The sequence below is a fragment of the Cyprinodon tularosa genome, unplaced genomic scaffold (assembly GCF_016077235.1).
Source record: "Cyprinodon tularosa strain WSP-4 unplaced genomic scaffold, ASM1607723v1 ctg369, whole genome shotgun sequence".
Classification (NCBI taxonomy): Eukaryota; Metazoa; Chordata; class Actinopteri; order Cyprinodontiformes; family Cyprinodontidae; genus Cyprinodon; species Cyprinodon tularosa.
Window position 1 is genome coordinate 75,330 of NW_024039084.1, and position 18,275 is coordinate 93,604.

General features: G+C 42.4%; 1 protein-coding gene across 1 annotated transcript; it reads right to left on the reverse strand.

Moving 5' to 3' along the window:
• Window positions 1–1,183: 1,183 nt before the first annotated feature.
• On the reverse strand, window positions 1,184–10,154 carry lta4h (leukotriene A4 hydrolase). The gene is made up of 19 exons (XM_038296193.1): window positions 9,943–10,154; window positions 9,009–9,139; window positions 6,050–6,170; window positions 5,121–5,189; window positions 4,915–5,019; window positions 4,422–4,474; window positions 4,266–4,338; window positions 4,039–4,179; window positions 3,935–3,958; window positions 2,974–3,044; window positions 2,791–2,902; window positions 2,567–2,711; window positions 2,389–2,492; window positions 2,236–2,306; window positions 2,102–2,156; window positions 1,932–2,027; window positions 1,745–1,827; window positions 1,568–1,672; window positions 1,184–1,401 (listed from the first exon to the last, which is right to left on the reverse strand). Exons 1-19 carry the CDS (start codon window positions 10,087–10,089, stop codon window positions 1,272–1,274), a joined length of 1,836 nt encoding a protein of 611 aa, XP_038152121.1. The 5' UTR covers window positions 10,090–10,154; the 3' UTR covers window positions 1,184–1,271.
• Between the last annotated feature and the right edge of the window lie 8,121 nt (window positions 10,155–18,275).

Here is an 18,275-nt window from a genome sequence, read left to right on the forward strand (position 1 = left end):
TTAAACAAGCTTTTATCAACCAAAAAGTTTTTCTTATATGTTTGAGTTCAGCTTCAGCTTTGAAACACATCCAAACCAAACAGAGGAACAGACTGGATGTAAAGAACAGCTGTTTTTCAAACGGAGCTATCTGAGACCATCAAAGCAGATCAGGCATCTCGATGAAAACAAAGTAAAACTAAGTCAGAGTGAATAATTTTTATTCTGTATATTTCTCCAAATTTATCAAGTTTAAATGCATTTATAAGAGAGTTACTCAGAGGAGCTCCAGCCTTAATAATACAGGTTTATAATAGGATTTTATTTCGTATTTATTTAGATTCCTTCTGGGCAACATATTAATGTTTATTTGAGATGGAAAGCATAAAATGCCCAAGAATTAAATGTTCAAATTAAAAGTTTTTTTTGTATAATCTGTTATTGTGTGTGCCACTTTTGGACAATTATCAATACTTTTGTCTGATATTCATCTTCAGACAAAATGCCTAAAGGGGAACACAAGTCAAAAAAGGTTGAACACTCCCTTAAAGAAAAGCCTTCCTCCTTTTTTTAACATTTGGCCCTTGATTTAGAGGCTTTTCCAGGCTGAAAATGTAAACTCATTTTAAAACATGTTGGTTTTTCTCTCTAAATTCATCACACATTTCCTAATTTCCTCTTAATGAAGAAACAAACTCGGAAATATGTAATCACCGCCGAGGTCGGAGCATACGCCTCTTTGGAACCTTCTGGGAAAGTTCTGGATGTTGCAGTTTCCCTCTTTCTTCAGAACATTTCCTGTAATCGTTCCTGTTGCTTCAGGTTAACAGAAAACTGATGTTGAAACGGCTGAGGCCAGAGAGAGAGGAGCCAGAGGTAATATTCTGGTTTCTGGGTAAAGAGAAACCTAAGGAGGGTTAGAGCTGACTGACTCAGGTGTTCTACTGGTCTTCCTCCAGTTAGGATCTGGGTTTAATGGGATCAACGATCCATTTCCAGTTTCCTCTGTTCCTTATAAAACTTGTCCAGCTGAGTCAGACAGGATGGAGAACATCAGTTAGCAGGATTAGCCAGTTTACCAGTTGGATAGAGATCTGTACTTTGACTAGGCCATTCTAACACATCTGATCAGCATGCTAATGCTAATGCTACTGGTGCTTCCCTCCCCGTAAACCTGAGTTTAGAACAAACGACACGACTCGGGTTTCAGCTCACAGTTTGGCTTTTAATACAAACAGTTTGACCTGACAGAAATGGACCCGGTTCTGCCGGTATAGACCGGTTTCCTGCTCTCAGTGACCGCTGGCGTCCACCTTCAGGTCCTTTCCAACCAGTCCAGAGGTGACGGGATGCATGGCGGCTCTGTGAGCGACGAACACTCGGACGGCTTCTTCCCGGTACTTCTCGAAGGTAAAAACTTCCCTTTGGGTCCAACAGAAACAGAGACGGAATACAGGTTTGTAACAGGTACCGACCCAGAGTCCCTCTGGGGTTCCGCAGCTCCTAGAAGCAGGTTCTCCCAGTGACCCGGTTAAATCAGGCCCGTTGGAGCAGGGGAGCCTGGAAAAGCTGCAGGACTGGTTCTGACCTGAAGAGCGGCCGGGTGAACTTCATCCTGCCCTGGTCCGTCGCCATCTTCAGCGCCAGGGGAACCGCCTCCTCCCACTTTGAGCGAACGCACAGTCTCAGCCACCTGAAGACACGGCAGCCAATCAGGAGAAAGCTCCACCTGGGAGGAGGAGGAGCTTAAATTACAGTGTCTCACCTGAAGCGGATCTCTGAGTTGGTGGAAGCGTTGAGGTTGTAAACGTCCTGCATCTTCTTCACATGAGTCAGAGGAAGCGGCTCCTGAGGAGGAGAGCAGGGGTCAGGGAGGGGGAGGAGCCTGATCAGAAGGGGGTGGGGGGGGGGGGGGGGGGGGGGGGGGGGTCTGAGGAGACGTCGTGCTTTACCTCCTGCAGCAGCAGCGACAGGAACTCTATCACCTGGTGGGACGACAGGTTCTTCACCTCCGACTCGCTGAAGCCGCCCAGGTCCTGTTCTCTGGCCTGAGGGCGACAAAGGGTTAAATCTGGGTCCCAAACATCCTTACGGCGCCGGATGGAGATGAGAAGCATCTGACCTTGATCCAGCGCTGACTCAGAGCGATGCAGGCGTCAGCCAGAGTGGAGTCATACCTGGAACACAACAGAACCCACCGATCAGGACCAGAATGGGACTCTGAGACGGGTCGGGCCTCCACCAGAACCCACTTACTGCGGCTGGACCGGGGGCATCCCAGGGGTGAACATCCAGGCGTTCCAGTCCACCTTGTTCAGGACGTCCACCTGAAGGACAGAAGGTTAGAAACTCCTAACAGAAGCAGCCAGTAACCTGGAAACTCCAGCTGCGTCCCTCAGGTCGTCTCACCTTGTCTTTAAAGTAGAAGAAGAGGTAGTTCTTCCAGTCGTCCGTGGAAACGCTGCTGTAGGCGAAACGCTGGATGTACGACTTTATGAACCCCATGAAGACCTCTGAGGAGGACAAACCGTCAGGGGCGTCAGAATACGACCAGAACCAGGAGGGTCTGCGTGTGGCTGGGTGTTACCTGGCCCTCCCAGCAGCTCCTCCAGGTGGTAGAGCAGAGCAAAGCCCTTCTCATAGGGCACGGAGGAGAAGGCATCATCAGGATCCACCTCCTGAAGGCTGGGGACCAGGTTGGTCAGAGGGTTGTCTGCTCCGAAGGTGTTTACCTGAAAGACAAAGGTGAGGGGTTAGAGGAAACACCCGCATGGTTCTGTCTGGATGTTCTGAACGGGTTCAGGTTCTTACAGAGTCCTGCAGGTCCTTCCAGCCCCCCCGGGCTTTAAACTGCCTGAACATCTCCCCCTCCATACACCTGCCGATCATCCTCTCCAGGTAGACCGTGTGACCCTCGTTCAGCCTGACGGAGCAGAAACCGCCTGAGCATCAAACTCGCACTGATTGGGTCAGAACTCGTTTCCGTTTGGTTACCAGAAATGTTCCCAGGTCCTGTTGGTCACCAGGTTCCCGGTCCAGCTGTGGGAGATCTCATGAGCGATCACCTGAGGAACACAGACACCTGCTATGGAGCTCAATCAGGGCCAGAAGATTTGACTGATTTTTAAAATTGAAAAAAAATATATATATACATATAAAATTTAAACAAAAAAATGAAAGTGAACAAAGATTTAAAGGCAAAAAATATATATATTTTTTTTAAATATGAAAAGATTTGAAACTGAAAAATATTTTTTACAAAAGGAAAAAAAATGAAATATTTTTAAAACTGAAAGATTGTAACTGAATATTTTTTTAAATATGAAAAGATTTTAAAATGAATAATATTTTTTTAAGGGAATAAAATGAAATAAATATTTTTAAAACTGAAAAATTGTCACTAAATGAAAAAGTGAGACTGAAAATTTTTTAAACATTAAAAAAATGAAACGGATTAAAACATTTTTTTTTTTTAAACTGAAAAGAAAAAAAAATCCAAACTGGAAAAGAAAGAAAGAACTGAAATCGAAAAAATATTTCAAACATTTTTAAAACCAATTTTTATATTTTTCAGATTCTAGTTCCCAACGTTTGATAAAAGCTGAAACTATAAGTTTATAAATATAAGTTTAAATCTTAAAGTATTTTTATTTATTTTAAGATTAACTTTTTTTTTGTTTCAAATTTTTTTTTTAATTGAAAATAATTGTCTTTTAATGAAATCAAAAATTTTTTTAACAAATTTTATGGCACCAATTTGGCTCCATATGATCAATTCAGGCCTCATCCGGTTCCTGCTGAGGCTCCAGCATCTGCTAGAAGCCATCTTCTCGCTTTAATTCAACCATCATCAGGCCCATGACCTGATTGGTTAAACTGGTGCGAGGTCATGTGTCTCTGGTGCGGGGTCATGTGTCTCTGGTGCGGGGTCATGTGTCTCTGGTGCGTTACTCACTCCAGACAGGGATCTATCTCCAGCCTGAGGAAAGACAGGAAACAGCGGGTCAACAGGACGGCCATTAATGCTCTGACAGGCGACCCGGGCGAGTTCAGGTTTACCAGCAGAGTGGGAGTAGCGAAGGTGAGGCAGGGGTTCTCCATGCCGCCGTAGGGGAAGGATGGAGGCAGAACCAGGATGTCGTACTGGCCCCAGACGTATGGTCCAGCCAGATCCTCCGCTGTCTTCAGCATGGTCTCCGTCTGATGGACAGGTGGACACAAAAAGAAGGTTAGATTCAAACCGACACCATGAGTGGCTCCAAGAGCTTGTTGCTACGGTCACCCACCTCAGCAAACTCAAACGCTGCTTTATCCACAAACTCCTTCTCAGACCAGACTCTGGACCTGGGGCCGATTTCCCTGTGGACCAATCAGAGAGCAGAGATGCCGTTACCTGCTCAGGCGCAGTGATCAGATCATCACGCTGAGGAGGAAGATGCTACCTGCTCTCCAGTGCTCCCACCACAATGGCTATCAGGTAGGACGGCATGGCAACCTGAGGTCAGAGGTCACAGAAAGAATGGCTGCTTTCGAAAAAGTATTAACACCCCTAAAGCTTTACAATCTGTGTCACTTTCTAACTTCCGGGTTTTACTGGGATCTAAATGAAACAGACTGGAGGAAAACTAATGCGTCATCTAGTTGGTTAACATGCTGATGGCAGCCTTATGCTGCGGGGATGTTTTTTTTTTTTTTTTACCTCTCAGCAGGACGACCCTAAACATCCTGCTGGAGTAGAGAGACGATGAGGATTCATGAGAAAGAACGGCCTAGTCAAAGGAAAGACCTAAACCCAGCTGATAATCTGCATGTGTGCAGCCTCCTCCGTTCCCACAACTTCCTGTTTTCTGTCACATGACATCCCAGCAAGACCCAACAAAGTTTTCTTCTCTGTAATAGGGAAACCCCCGATCGAGAGTTTAAGGCGCCACCTACCGGCTGTCTGAACCTGTAGATGATCCGACCGCTGTCCTGAGGGTCCACTTCCTGACCGTCTCGCACGGCGCTCATCACCGCCACCAGGTCCTTTGGGACGGACACCTGGGAGACGGGGAGGGAGACGAGGCTGAAGCTCTCAGGGGATTCTGGTCTGAATGTTAGTGTGGGTGAGCTGTACAGGTGTGTGTGCAGGAGGGACTGACCTGAGCGTAGTAGGTGTGTTTGATGGAGGGGGTGTCCTGGCAGGGTACCATGCTCCTGCAGTGATGAGCCTGGAAGACAGGGAGCAGGGCAAAGCTGAGCCTTTTTGCTGGAAGTTCTGGTTCTTCCAGACCTTTGGAATTGGTTTTTTACTTTGTTTTCCATGCAAGACAAACAGATTTATTCAAACCAAACCAGTGTGGAACCAAACAGTCAGAGTTAGTTGAGCAACAGCTTGTTGATCAACACTAAAGCAGAAGAAAAACCAAAGTTTCCCCAAACTGTGTCAACAGAAACCTCAGAGAGGAAGCAGAATATGGGGCAAGTTAACAGCCAATAACAACATAGGCTGAAGGTCCAATTTATACATTAATAAACAAAAAGTTACAACTTTTACATTTGTTTTTGTTTGCAGAGTACCAATCACTAATTTTACTGGTAAATTTGCGATTCCACTTCTAAATTAATTGTCATTGTACTCATCCATATTTAGTCATATAGTAAATTTTTTATTTGTTCTTTCAATTTCATTCAGTTTATTTATATAGCACCAATTCACAACATGTCATCTTAAGGCACTTTACAGATACAATTCAACCAGATCATCCAGTCAGATTGATTCCAAGCTTTCTATCCAAAGAAATCCCTCGCACTAAGCATGCTTGTAGCGACAGTGGAGAGGAAAAACTCCCTTTTAACAGGAAGAAACCTCCAGCAGAACCAGGCTCAGTGTGAGCGGGCATTAATAATACGGTAATTCCTAACTTCTAAACTTGTTTTCTCACCCATCTGATGTGACATGAGTGGACAACAAGGGGTAAAATTTATTTAAATGTACCAATTTCAGACACAAAAATTTCAGTCTTTCATCAGCTGGTGTGTTTATTTGGACACTGATTATACCCCGGGTACGGTCTGACAGGTGCCTCACCTGGCACTGGCTGAACAGGTATGGCTGTTTCTTCCCAGCAGTCTGCTCAGGCGTGAGCCACTGCAGCGCCGACGCAGACGGAGACGTCTCATAGGCCACTTCCACGATGACCTGCTGGCCCCTGATTGGTCAACACAGACATGGAGGTTAAACGTTTTACTATTAAATCAAAAGTAGGGGGGAAACAGCTCTGCAACAGCTTCTTCCCTACTGCCATTAGACCGCTGAATGTTGAATAAAGCAAAATAGATAAATCAATGAAAAAACTGCGGCACTTTGAGAAATGGAAATGTCTTGAGAGCTGTGCTGAATGAAATCTGGTTTTGTATACAGGGTTCCTACAACAAAGTCAAAAGTCAAAGTCAAAAAGCCTTTATTGTCATTATATTCTGCAACGGATACAATGAGATTTGGGACTTCCATATCAGCTACCGTGAAATAAATAAAAATAAAAAATGAAAAAAAAAAAATATATATAAATATATTAAAAGGAAAAGGAAATATAAACAGTTAAAAAATATATAAATATATTAAAAGGAAAAGGAAATGTAAACAGCGAAAAGGAACATAAGGCAAGTTAAACTTGTTATGTACCTTGAAATAAAACTTTAAGACCAACTTCACACTAAACACAAGATAAATGTAACCTGACGCTTATTTTAACATAAACCACAACTTTCAGGTCCAGTAGAAATGTTTCCAATTATAAAAAATTATGAAGGAAGCCAAAAACACACTAATAACAGGAATATTTAATGGAATTTACAAACTTTGTTTTGACCCCATAATAGCTCTGCTTTCATTGTCGGCGAACCACCAAACGTTATCCGGAGATTTGGTGCAACTGGTGCTTTTTGTCACGTGGGAGATGCTGTAGAGGGTGGAAGAGAACTGAGGAACAGCTGCTGCTTCTCTGTAACTTGATTTTTCTTCACTCTTAATGTCTGACTCTGCAGCTCTGATTTGTATCAAGCCGAGCTTAAATGACTTCTTGCACAAAAAATGCCCTTTCTCTTATAAATTACCTGGTTTTTTTAGTCATTTCAGGTTGAACAAAGGTATTCTCGGCCGCCCTGGTGGTCTGTGGGGGAAATACTGCACTTGCAATTGCAGGAGCACCGACCCGCACCCACAGGCTCAGAAGTCTCCCGAGAGTCGGTCTTGCTTTACGGCGAGAAATGATACACCCCCGAGTTAAAAGCATGCTCGTTGCTAGCACAGTGGCGATCTTTGTGCAGTGCTGCTTTCACACCGGACGCAGCAAAAGCAGCAAAATCGCGTCTGCTGCTTCAGTTTTGCTGCTTGTACCAGTTAGTTCTGATGCGCGGCTGAAGCAGCTTTGCTGCTCTGGCTGCGCGGTGCAAAAGTGGGTCTGACGCGCGTTGGGCGGAGCTTCACTATCCTTTCTCTGCCTTGCAGCTATATTTGCTGTGATCAGTGGGAATAAAGTAGTTTTAATATGTTTTTAAGTGAGAAAATACACCTGAAAACGTAATCAGTGCCGTCAGTTCATTTAGATTATCATCCTGCCTTACAATATTTTTTCTGTCGGAGCCGCTCAGACCCCCACATACCAGCGGTGCGCCGACAGTAGGAATCCATTCATCAGCAGCCTCTGGCCGGGTCGCCTCCTCGCGGTTCACCGCGGCGGCTGGTAGGTGTTTTTCATCTAAATAATCCAAACTGCAGGCAGCAGGATAATAAAAGCGAACATATTCTGCCGGCAGATTTCTGCATTTTAAGTTAATTTAGGCGTCAATAAACTGTTTAAGAGGAGTGATGATAGCACTCTGATCATCAGCGCTGTGTCTCTCTCCCTGCCAGCTCCCAGATCAGCCTCTCTGATTGGTTGACGCGGCGCGTCGAGCAGCAAAAATTTAATTTTTCCATCTCGAGCAGCAGCGCGTTTGCGGCGCGTCACGCGCGTCAGATGCTTAGTCATTCGTTGCGTTCGCCTGTCTGCTAAGCTCAAAACAACCGCGCCTGGCTTGACGGAGAAACCAGGAGAACAGCTGTGCATATTTACGACAGTGCACTTTTACTTTCGCCCTCTGGGGGGAGCCTCGCTGGAAAATCAACACCGGTTGCATAGTGTACCTTTAAAATATAAGAATTAAAGAATTAAAGCACAAATAATAAAAATCAGTGCATAAATGAGTTTCAATATATAGACTTTGGCTGTCAATACCATATGGAACATATTTCTAAATTTAATTTTTCTGCTTGTGAAGGAGGATATATTAATGCAGGATATCAGCTGTTTTTCGTAATTTTTTATACGTTAATGTTTTTAAGCACTTTATAAATAAAGCACTAAAGGCAGGCATCTGTCTATAACTATAAATATCAGTGTATTGTGGTTCTCTTGTGTTCTCAACAATAGAAAAGCATTCAATAAATATATGTTTGAGCTCATTTTTGGAAAATATAAACCTATTGAAAGGATTGGGGTGGAGTAGCTGTAGGTCCATCAACCTCCAACCTTAGAGCATCCCCAACAACTTTTGTCACAAAGTTCCACCCTTGACCCCATTTAAATTTTTGATATGAATAATAAAAATAAAATCAATTTTAATTTTACAATCTGAGTCACTTTCTAACTTCTGGGTTTTACTGGGATCTAAACGAAACAGACTGGAGGAAAACTAATGCGTCATCTAGTTGGTTAACACGGTGGTGGCAGCCTCATGCAGCGGGGAAGCTTTTTTTTACCTCTCAGCAGGACGACCCTAAACATCCTGCTGGAGTAGAGAGAATATGAGGATTCATGAGAAAGAACGGCCTAGTCAAAGGAAAGACCTGACAATTTTTAAGCCCTATTAAAACTTAATTTAAGACTTTTTAATACCGATGAAGGCCTTATTTTTATATAGAAAAATTCAATGCCTTTTAAGACTTCTAAAGGATCCGCAGAATGAAAATAAAGTTTGTCTAAGTCTCAAACTGTACATGAGGTGACCTGGAAAGGTGCGAGGGCAGGGTGATTTCCAGCGGGGTCCCCTTGAAGCTGTGCTTGGAGCCCAGAGTGAAGCCGGCCGGCTGCTGGTTGACAGTCACTGAGGAGACGCTCAGGTCTCTGGTGTCCAAAGTCTGCAACAAAAACAGAACTGGGTTTAATTAACGAGCCTTAACAAGATAACGGCCGCGCCCGCTGATAAACGGTGTGAGAACCAGTCCAACCAGATAAAAAACTGTCTCCCTGCAGCTTCAGATTACTTCAAAGTTTGCAGAAATGGATCTGAGCCTCAGAACAGACGGAAAGATGAAACACTGAGACTCAGATTTCACTCCGAGTCCATCAGCGAACATCTGAGGGGTGATAAGATGAGCTCAGGTGAAAACACCTTTCCTAATGACGTCACACTGAGGGAGCTCCCACAGTGAGAACAGGGAGGGTGAATGATTCACCTATAAAGTATTTAAAACTTTCTGCTTGTTTACGTTGCAGTGCAGAGAAAGTGATCGTTTTAAAATGTGCAGCTTAAAAAGTGAAAGATGCTGATTGATCTGGAAGCAGAGGAGGAGGATCTCTGAGCTCAGCCTGCAGAACAAAGTCCAAAATCCACCTGGATGACCAGGTAGAACTCTGCTCTGATTTTATTCCTCAATGTGTGTAAATGTTTGATCAAAGTGTGACCTGATATGAGCCGAATTATAGAGGAAGGTTTGCTGGTTTGGAAACTTTACCACCTGAGCTGGACCTGGACTGGTTCAGCGGCAGAACCAGAACCGGACAGAAGTCCAACTTCATCCTCCTAACCTCCATGTTTCAAAGCAGCCAGCAGACCAGACTTTATGCAATTTCTCTCAGATTTAACCTGCATCTCTGAAACTGTCTGACCGGAGCTCTCAGAGCTCTGAAACCGGGTCGGTACCGGAGCAATGAGTGTTACCAGAACAGAGAAGCGGTCCTCCAGAGCCTCCACGGTCAGCTGCACCTTCCCTCTGATCACGTGCCTGTCGAAGTCCACGTGCAGCAGCAGGTTGAGGTGTTTGGTGAGGCAGGAGGAGAAGGAGGAGAAGGAGCAGGGGTCCGACATCTTGATCCGTCCGCTGAGCCCGAGCACTGAGAGAGGAGGCGAACCGACACAAACCGGAGAGGGCTGCGCGACATCCGGACCGGCCCCTTCACATTAAAAGCCTCTCCACAATTCTAGGCTTTTATTTTGAAATGTCGTGTAGTATTTTCAGATTAACCTGAAACATTAGTAGGACCTAGGACAGAGTATTAGGGCCAGGCTAGAGATCATTTTTTTCTTTTTTTACGAGAATAAAGTCGTAAGATTCAATTCAGTTTATTTCTATAGCACCAATTCACAACATGTCATCTCAAGGCACTTGACAGTTCAACCAGATCATCAGTCAAATTGATCAAAAGTTTTCTATCTAAGGAAAACCAGTTGATTGCATCGACTCATTGACTCAAATGCAATCCCTCACACTAAGCATGCTTGTAGCGACAGTGGAGAGGAAAAACTCCATTTGAACAGGAAGAAACCTCCAGCAAAACCAGACTCAGTGTGAGCGGCAATCTGCTGAGGCCGACTGGGGTTCAATGAGACAGAAGCAGAGATAGAAAAGGAACTGTTAAAGGTGGCCCCGTCCAGGAAACACACAGCCAGGCAGACGAGCTTCGAGTCAACTCACATGTCAGAGGGTGAAGAGCACATCCTGTTAGTCACAGTCAGAGAAACAAGACTACACTGAAAAACGGGCTGAGCTCTAACGTATAGAAACAAAGGTGTTGATGGCAGCAGCACTGCTGATATTTCTCTCCAGGATTGAGTCACAGCCAAACAGGAACAGACCTGATGAAGCTACTATGAGAAAAAGCAGAGAGAGCAGAACGTTAGAGATTGAACTAACAGATTCTGCAGAATAGGAGAATAGAGATAGAATGAAGCAGAATGATGAAAAAGGGGTCCCTATGTCCTCCAGCAGTCTAAGCCTATAGCAGCATAACTATAGAGATAGCTCAGGATAACCTGAGCCACTCTAACTATAAGCTTTATCAAAAAGGAAACGTTTTAAGCCCAGCCTTAAAAGTAGACAGGGTGTCTGCCTCACGGACTAAAACTGGTAGTTGGTTCCACAGGAGAGGAGCCTGATAACTAAAAGATCTGCCTCCCATTCTACTTTTAGAAATTCTAGGAACCACTAGTAAACCTGCAGATTGAGAGCGAAGTGCTCTGTTAGGAACATAAGGAACAATCAGATCTCTGATATCAGATGGAGCTTGGCCATTTAAGGCTTTATATGTGAGAAGGAGGGTTTTAAATTCTATTCTGGATTTAACAGGAAGCCAATGAAGAGAAGCCAGGACAGGAGAGAAAATTATGAGAATGCAGTCGTAACGAGAATAGTAAAAATTAAAAGAATAAAGTAATAATACAACTTTTTTCTCGTAATGTTATGACTTTATTCTCATTAGGGCAAGCCCTCTGATTAGGGCTTCTCATTGGGCTTCCCCTGATCTCTGGGCTGACTTCACTCAGAGCTGAGTTAGCAACTAAAGGTCCTGACTATCACAGGGCTGAATAAGTTGACTCAGGATTACAATAAGTTTGGCCCACTTTCTGAAACGGGGCCTGGTTCTGAGTAGCTATTTGTTTTCAATGTTTTTTAATGATTATAGGACAACCTTTCTTTCATTGTTTGAATTTCTCCTTAAGTTAACCTCCCAGCCATCCAGGGACTCAGTGTCTTGTCGGAGAGGCCTGGTCCCATACGGTCCAAATCTAAATCCAGGTTTCTAATTTAAAACAATGCAATATAAAAACCAGGGTCTGAATCAGACTTTCAGTCCAACCTGATTAGAACCAGGTGGATTTGGGTTGTTTTATAACAAATGTTTTGGAATAATTGTCATCAGTTTAAATATGTACTGTTATTATTTAAAAATTCAACATCAGATTCCTTATTTAATGGTATTATTTTAGATAATTTAGGTGTTTTAATCAGTTATTTTGGTGAGTATGGGGGTGGCCATGTGTGGTTTGTCCCTTTAATACAGCAATGCTTAGCAGATTTTGGCAAAATGTTATTAAAAGTTCAAAACATCAAAATTCACCTTTAATGCAATTAAATCAGGTTATTTAGTAGCTCCATTCAGTCAGGGTCTGTATTTCCGGTTGATGAAGGAGATTCTAAAAGGTTTTTAGTTATCTGGTTATTTGCAGATGACCTTTGACCCTTAGGAAGAGCCACAGCTGCTGTTGCCTTGTCTGTCCACTTGGAGGCGCTGATGTCCAGGACATGAAGGCAGATGGAGCTCAGAACAGTGGGCCTGGTTCTGGTTGTTCATCCTGACCTCACAGACAGCACAGGGGCCCAGAAAACATCCATAAGAGGATGCAGGCTGGTTAACCATCTCCTTCTGAACTAAACTAAAAAGCAGATCAGCTCTCTTGCTCCAAAATGTTCTGGTGAATCTGGACTCTCAAGAAAACCAGATCTACGGAGTCTCTTGATAAACCTTTAAAACTTTAACCATGAGTCTCACAAGTCTCAGCAGACTAAGGCTGTCACAGATCATTTGATAAGAAATGTTTCATGTTAAACCTAAAAAAAAGACTAAAATATATTTTGAACATTCATAATTTAAAAGAATCTGATTTATTTTCCAGTTAAGTCAACAAATAAAACCTTATTTAATATCAGTAATATCAATTACTGATTGAATAAAAGCAACAAAGTTAAAGACAAGAAGGACCTGAACGAATCTACAGCTACTGACTGAAGGAGAAATTTAAACTAAGAACCTTTAAAACGGCTCTAATGATCCTGGTGAAGAATCAGTCTGAAGAGGAAAAAAGGGACGATTACAACATCAGAACCGATTGGAACACTTTGTTTGGTCTCTCACATTTTGGCTTTATGTCGTCAGCTTTAATCTCTATTAATCTGTGTTTCTCAAACTGCCATCGCTAATCTCAGTGTCTGGTTTACCTTACCAGCAGAACTTTATCTCAGTTAGACGTTTCCTTTTAGACCAGGATGCGGTTCTGGTCCGTAAGTTGTTTTCCACTCTAGATCACAGTAGAATGCAGAAAGAAATAGAAAAGTTTGTGAGTTAAAGAAAAGTTCTGTTGAAGATAGAGATTGGAATCTCTGTGTTCTGTCAGATGAGCATACCCCGTCAGACCAGCATACCTATAGTCAATACGCATGTGCAAGACGTCAGATTTGCCTTTATTCCTTTAGTTTTGTACAAAAAATAGACTTTAAACTATCTCAACGGATGTGTATCCCTTTAGTCAAGTACAAAAAATACAATTTAAGGTCAAATCGCCATACGCTTCGAAAAATACCAAAAAGTAAGCTCCATCTTAGGGTCCCTCCTTTTCAGTTTCTACATGCTGACTTATATGTCAATTACCAACATCAGTTACCATATTCAATTCAATTAAATTCAGTTTATTTATATAGCGTCAATTCACAACATAAGCCATCTCAAGGCATAGCGATGCCGACGACACCCAGCTGTACCTCACCATGTCACAATGTGACTATGGACCCATTCCAGCTCTGGATAAATGCAGAGAAGAAATCAAGATAATCAAAAACAAAACTAAAGTCATAGTTTTTGGAGCAAAGGAAGAGCGTTTAAACATGAGCATCCTTTTTCAGCGAATCCAGCTAGAAAGCAGCAATCTGGGTGCAGTGATGGACAGGAACAAAAACAGCCTTCTATCAACTGAAGAACGTCTCCAGTATTAAAGGACAAATGTTGAAAAAACTACTTCCTGCTTTGTTCATCTTTAGTAGAACTGATCCCTGCAGCTTCTTCACAGGTCTGCAGATCAGACCGCTGCAGTTGATCCAAAATGCTGCTGCCTGCATCCTCACTAGAACTAAGAGATGATGTGTTATGACTCGGTGCTATATAAATAAACTGAATTATTATAAAAGTGGAGAACATCAGCCCAATTTTGAAGTCTTTCCTTTGGTTATCCAATATCTCAAAGAATGGACTTTAAAATCCTTCTTTTAGTCCAGAAATCACTGAATGGCTCCAAAATACATTACAGACTGGTTGGCAGTGGATCGACAGCCAGACCTCTCAGGTCTCCTGGATCAGATCTACTCTTCAGAACCAAACATAGGGAAGCAGCTTTTAGTTCTCCACTAATCTGGAAAAAAACATCCATAAAACCTTAAAAAAGAGGTGAAACCCTCAGCTGCTTTAAATCAGATTTAAAAACAGATTTGTTTAGAAGCCTTTTACTGAGAGAACTAAACATTATTATGTTTTCAGTCCCACTTTCCTTTCATCAGAATTTTTTATATCATTGCTTTATTTAGATGACCGTATTTTATTGTATTTAATTATTCTCTTTTTCTTTTTTATCATATACAGTGTTCTGAATTTTCTTACTAATGAAATTTGCTGTAGAAATAAATGTGCTTTGTCTTAAAGGAAAAGTCTGGTCACATTCAGAATACAAACTTCTGAAAGTACTGTAAGTATGAAATTATTACATACTGTTCAATACATTTTTAATTAAGAGTAATTATCATCTGAATGTGCTTTATTGGAGGCATCCATGTTTGTCAAAGAACACTACTGCCACCTACTGGTTTGTGATGTCATGGTGCGGTATCGGCTGTTGATCAAGTCCCAGTGCTGTTTCTGGTGTATCAACGCTCTATTATGCATGATGGCGACGACCATTGCACTATGTGAAACAGAGAGTAATGGATGAATGAGGTGTTTTTTCTCTGGCCAGAAGTTCTATGGCAAATAGTCCCTCTTCAAGTTGGCAATCCAAAGATGAAACCGTCCGTGGAGGATCAGGGATTGGAAATATTAAATAACTTATTTTTTTTTTCACTTTTACCCGATGTATTCCAACATCCAGCTGCCATGCACGTGGGCATTGTCAGTTTCACTATAGCTCTGGTGAATTTCAATGGTGAAGTCCTCTGGAAATCTTCAATAATTGTTGTTGATTGCAGATGTGTCTAGTAGTTCCCATTAATTCTGCTTGTAAAGCGGGGAGAATGGCGCTAGGCTTACCGCACCGTGACGTCACTGCTGGAAGATGGCAGGAGGGAGGGGTTACTATATTTGGGCAAAAATGGCCGCTCCCAGACTCAGTGATCGTGACAAAAAATATTGTTTTTATTTTTTTACTGATTAACGCTAAATTCATTAAATCATAGCAAACATATTAGGTATACGTTTTAGCTATAAATCAAGATCCATCAATTATTCCTTGTTGTCTTTTGAGACTTTTCCAAACACCCTGATCAGAACCAAGCAACCAAGGGGAGTGTTGGCCTAGTTGTTAGAGCAGTGTGGTGGGCTCTGAGAAGGTTGCAAGTACACGGTTTGATCCCCATAGCCTGCAATCTGGGCCCCTGAGCAAGACCTTTAACCCCACGCTGCTCCCTGTGCGCCACACAATGGCAGTCCACTGCTCCCTAAGGGGATGGGTTAAATGCAGAGGTAAATTTCTCCAGTGTGAGATCAATAAAGTTCAATTATAATTATACCGCTTACACTAGGGTGACCAAACGTCCGTATATCCCGGGACATATCCGTATTTCACGTCCTGTCCCGGGCGTCCCGGGTTTTTTTTAGAAAGTGAGGAAATGTCCTGATTTCACTGCGCACGACGCTCCGTGTGACGTAATCCCTGAGCCGCGTCAGTGCGGGCAGCCCTGTTCTTAATCAGAGGCTCTGTTCGAAAACCTGGGCTGCATCCTCCAAGGACGCGGTCTACCTAGACTGGATCCTTCGAAGTCCTTGAAAATAAGGAGGCCGGAAGAGTTTTGTCTGTAAATTCGAACAGGTCCTCCCTTCAGCGGGTTTTACCGACGTATGCTCTGTTGCTTAGCAACCGTGAAAGTTGACACACAAAGCAGGAAAAGAATGAATACCGAGGTTTTCAAAACTGTTTGTTTATTTATTTAAAAAAAAGTTAAAGCCAACAAAGACTACACTCACAAGAATCCAGAGTGGAATAAAGATTCCAACCAACGGTAGCAGGAACAAATCAAATCAAATGTAATGATATAAACCTTAGTCAGTTAAATAACCTGCTGCTGTCATTCTGCACATCTCTGATGTTGCTGCTATTTTCAAATATCCATTACTGTAAAAATGTCCATAGCTGCATATTGGTTATTAATTCTCCAGTTTTATATTGTTAAAACACTTTACAGTATTTTATTGTTTATATTTTAACTCTTCCCTATTATGTTATTCTTATACATTTTTCTAAGGTCCACATTTGTGTGACCATTTTCAATAATCTTTTTGCTGCTGTAAATTTGCCCATTGTGGGACAATAAAGGGATTTTCTATACTATAAAAGGGTTAGAAATAAATAAGTAAATCTAAACAATATATGTATAAAAATATATCTGCAAAATCTCTAATATTCAACAACAAAAAATACTTAGTTAAGCATATTGTGCACAACAACAATAAAAAAATTAAACTCCTATCAGATTTATAGTCCCCACTCTGCAGATCTATTAGAATATGTCCTTAAATGGGCTCTATGCACAGCTCCACTACTTCCTGAATTTAAAGCAGCTCCTTTGTTTCCTGTCTTTCATGATTGGATGCTCTGATTAATCCAGGTGTGTATGACCTAAGTAACTGGCCAGACACACCTGGATTAATCAGTTCGTCCAGTAATGAAAGACAGGAAACAAAGGAGCTGCTTTAAATTCAGGAAGTAGTGGAGCTGTGCATAGAGCCCATTACAGCCAAACCCATTTACACAGTAACAGATAAAAACCTTTAGATAAATCAAATACAAACGCCTCATATCTGACTCTATAACCATTAAAAAAACAATTTATTCATTCATTTCAGATGGAACTATTCACAGAGTTGTATTATATTAAACTGAACTTCCAATTTTCACCACTGTTCTGCGCCAAGTAACATTTCCTCTGATCATGGAGCAAATCCCGATGATGAGACATTTGCTCTTTCAATCACCCCCCCCCCCCCCCGCTCTCCAAGGTGTCCTGGTTTTCCGAAAGCGGTATAATAATAATTGAATGTGCATATATTATATATGTATTTTTCATTATACATATTATTATACATATGTATGTATTATAAAACCGGCTTTTGGATGGGTTTACTTCTAATAGCCATTTGTAATCTGGACTAATGTGGAAGAAAGCTGGGCTCTCATGTATCAGCTGTCTCTTGTCTGTGGGTTTATGTAGATCGGAAGCGTCTGCTTTAGAAAGAAAGCCTGATTTTCTGAACAGATCCATCGTTCCGTGGATAATCGATGTGTGTTAGCTTGAGGTTCAGGCTCACACTGAGCTGTTTGTTGAGCTGCAGGACTTTTCGACCCAAGGCTTTTCTCAGACCACAGTCTGGTCTCGGTTTCCGCCAGGTTTACTGTTCTGTGGTTCCCTGCTGCAGCTGTAGGACTTCAGGATGCACCACGGACCCTGACCACCAAAAACCCATCATGGGTCCTAAGTGGGCAAGCCTCAAACCACAGAACCCAGAGGGCAGAGGGGAGGAGAGGCTGAGGAGGGACTGGAGGAGATGAAGGGATGGAGATAAACGGATAAGGAGAGGAAACTGCTTTTTACTGAAGTTATTTCTGGCGTTAGTCTGATCTGGTTGTTTCAGTCAGGTTAGATTATTGGCCTCTGAGGAACAGAGGTTCTCTACTTGGTGCTTGGCAGGAACATCTGCCTGTTTTTCATGATCTGCAGGTTTGTCAAAAGCTTGTTCCTTCTGTCGGTTTACTAGAAGGTGTCTGACTATAAAGAATGATCTGGACGTGATGGTTCACTTAACATCTAAACAGAAACTTCAAGAAAATCAACATTTCTTTTTTTTAGGTCTTTTTTCGCATAATGGTATAAAATATTCACACCCTGGGTCCTTTTTGGCACGCCGCTCTACGTGTTGTTGAAATCTTTTCATCAGTCCGTTAACACGAGTGTTATAAAGTAGGTGCCAAACTTCAAAAAGAAAACATTCGCCTTGAGTTTTAACCCTTAATACCTGTTTGATCCGATGGGTCTGTGCCACCACATACAAAGCTGACACGACATGACAAAAGCACCGCTTCCTATTCGTCTATCGGACAAGCTAAGTTAGAGACTCACAGCTCCTTCAGTTACAGCAATGAGGGAATAATCGCTGAAGAGACAGAAAAGTTAATGGTCACTTAGGTGATGTTTAGTTTGGCCAGAAGTTCAGACAGCCCTTGGTGACGTTAAAGGAAAAGTC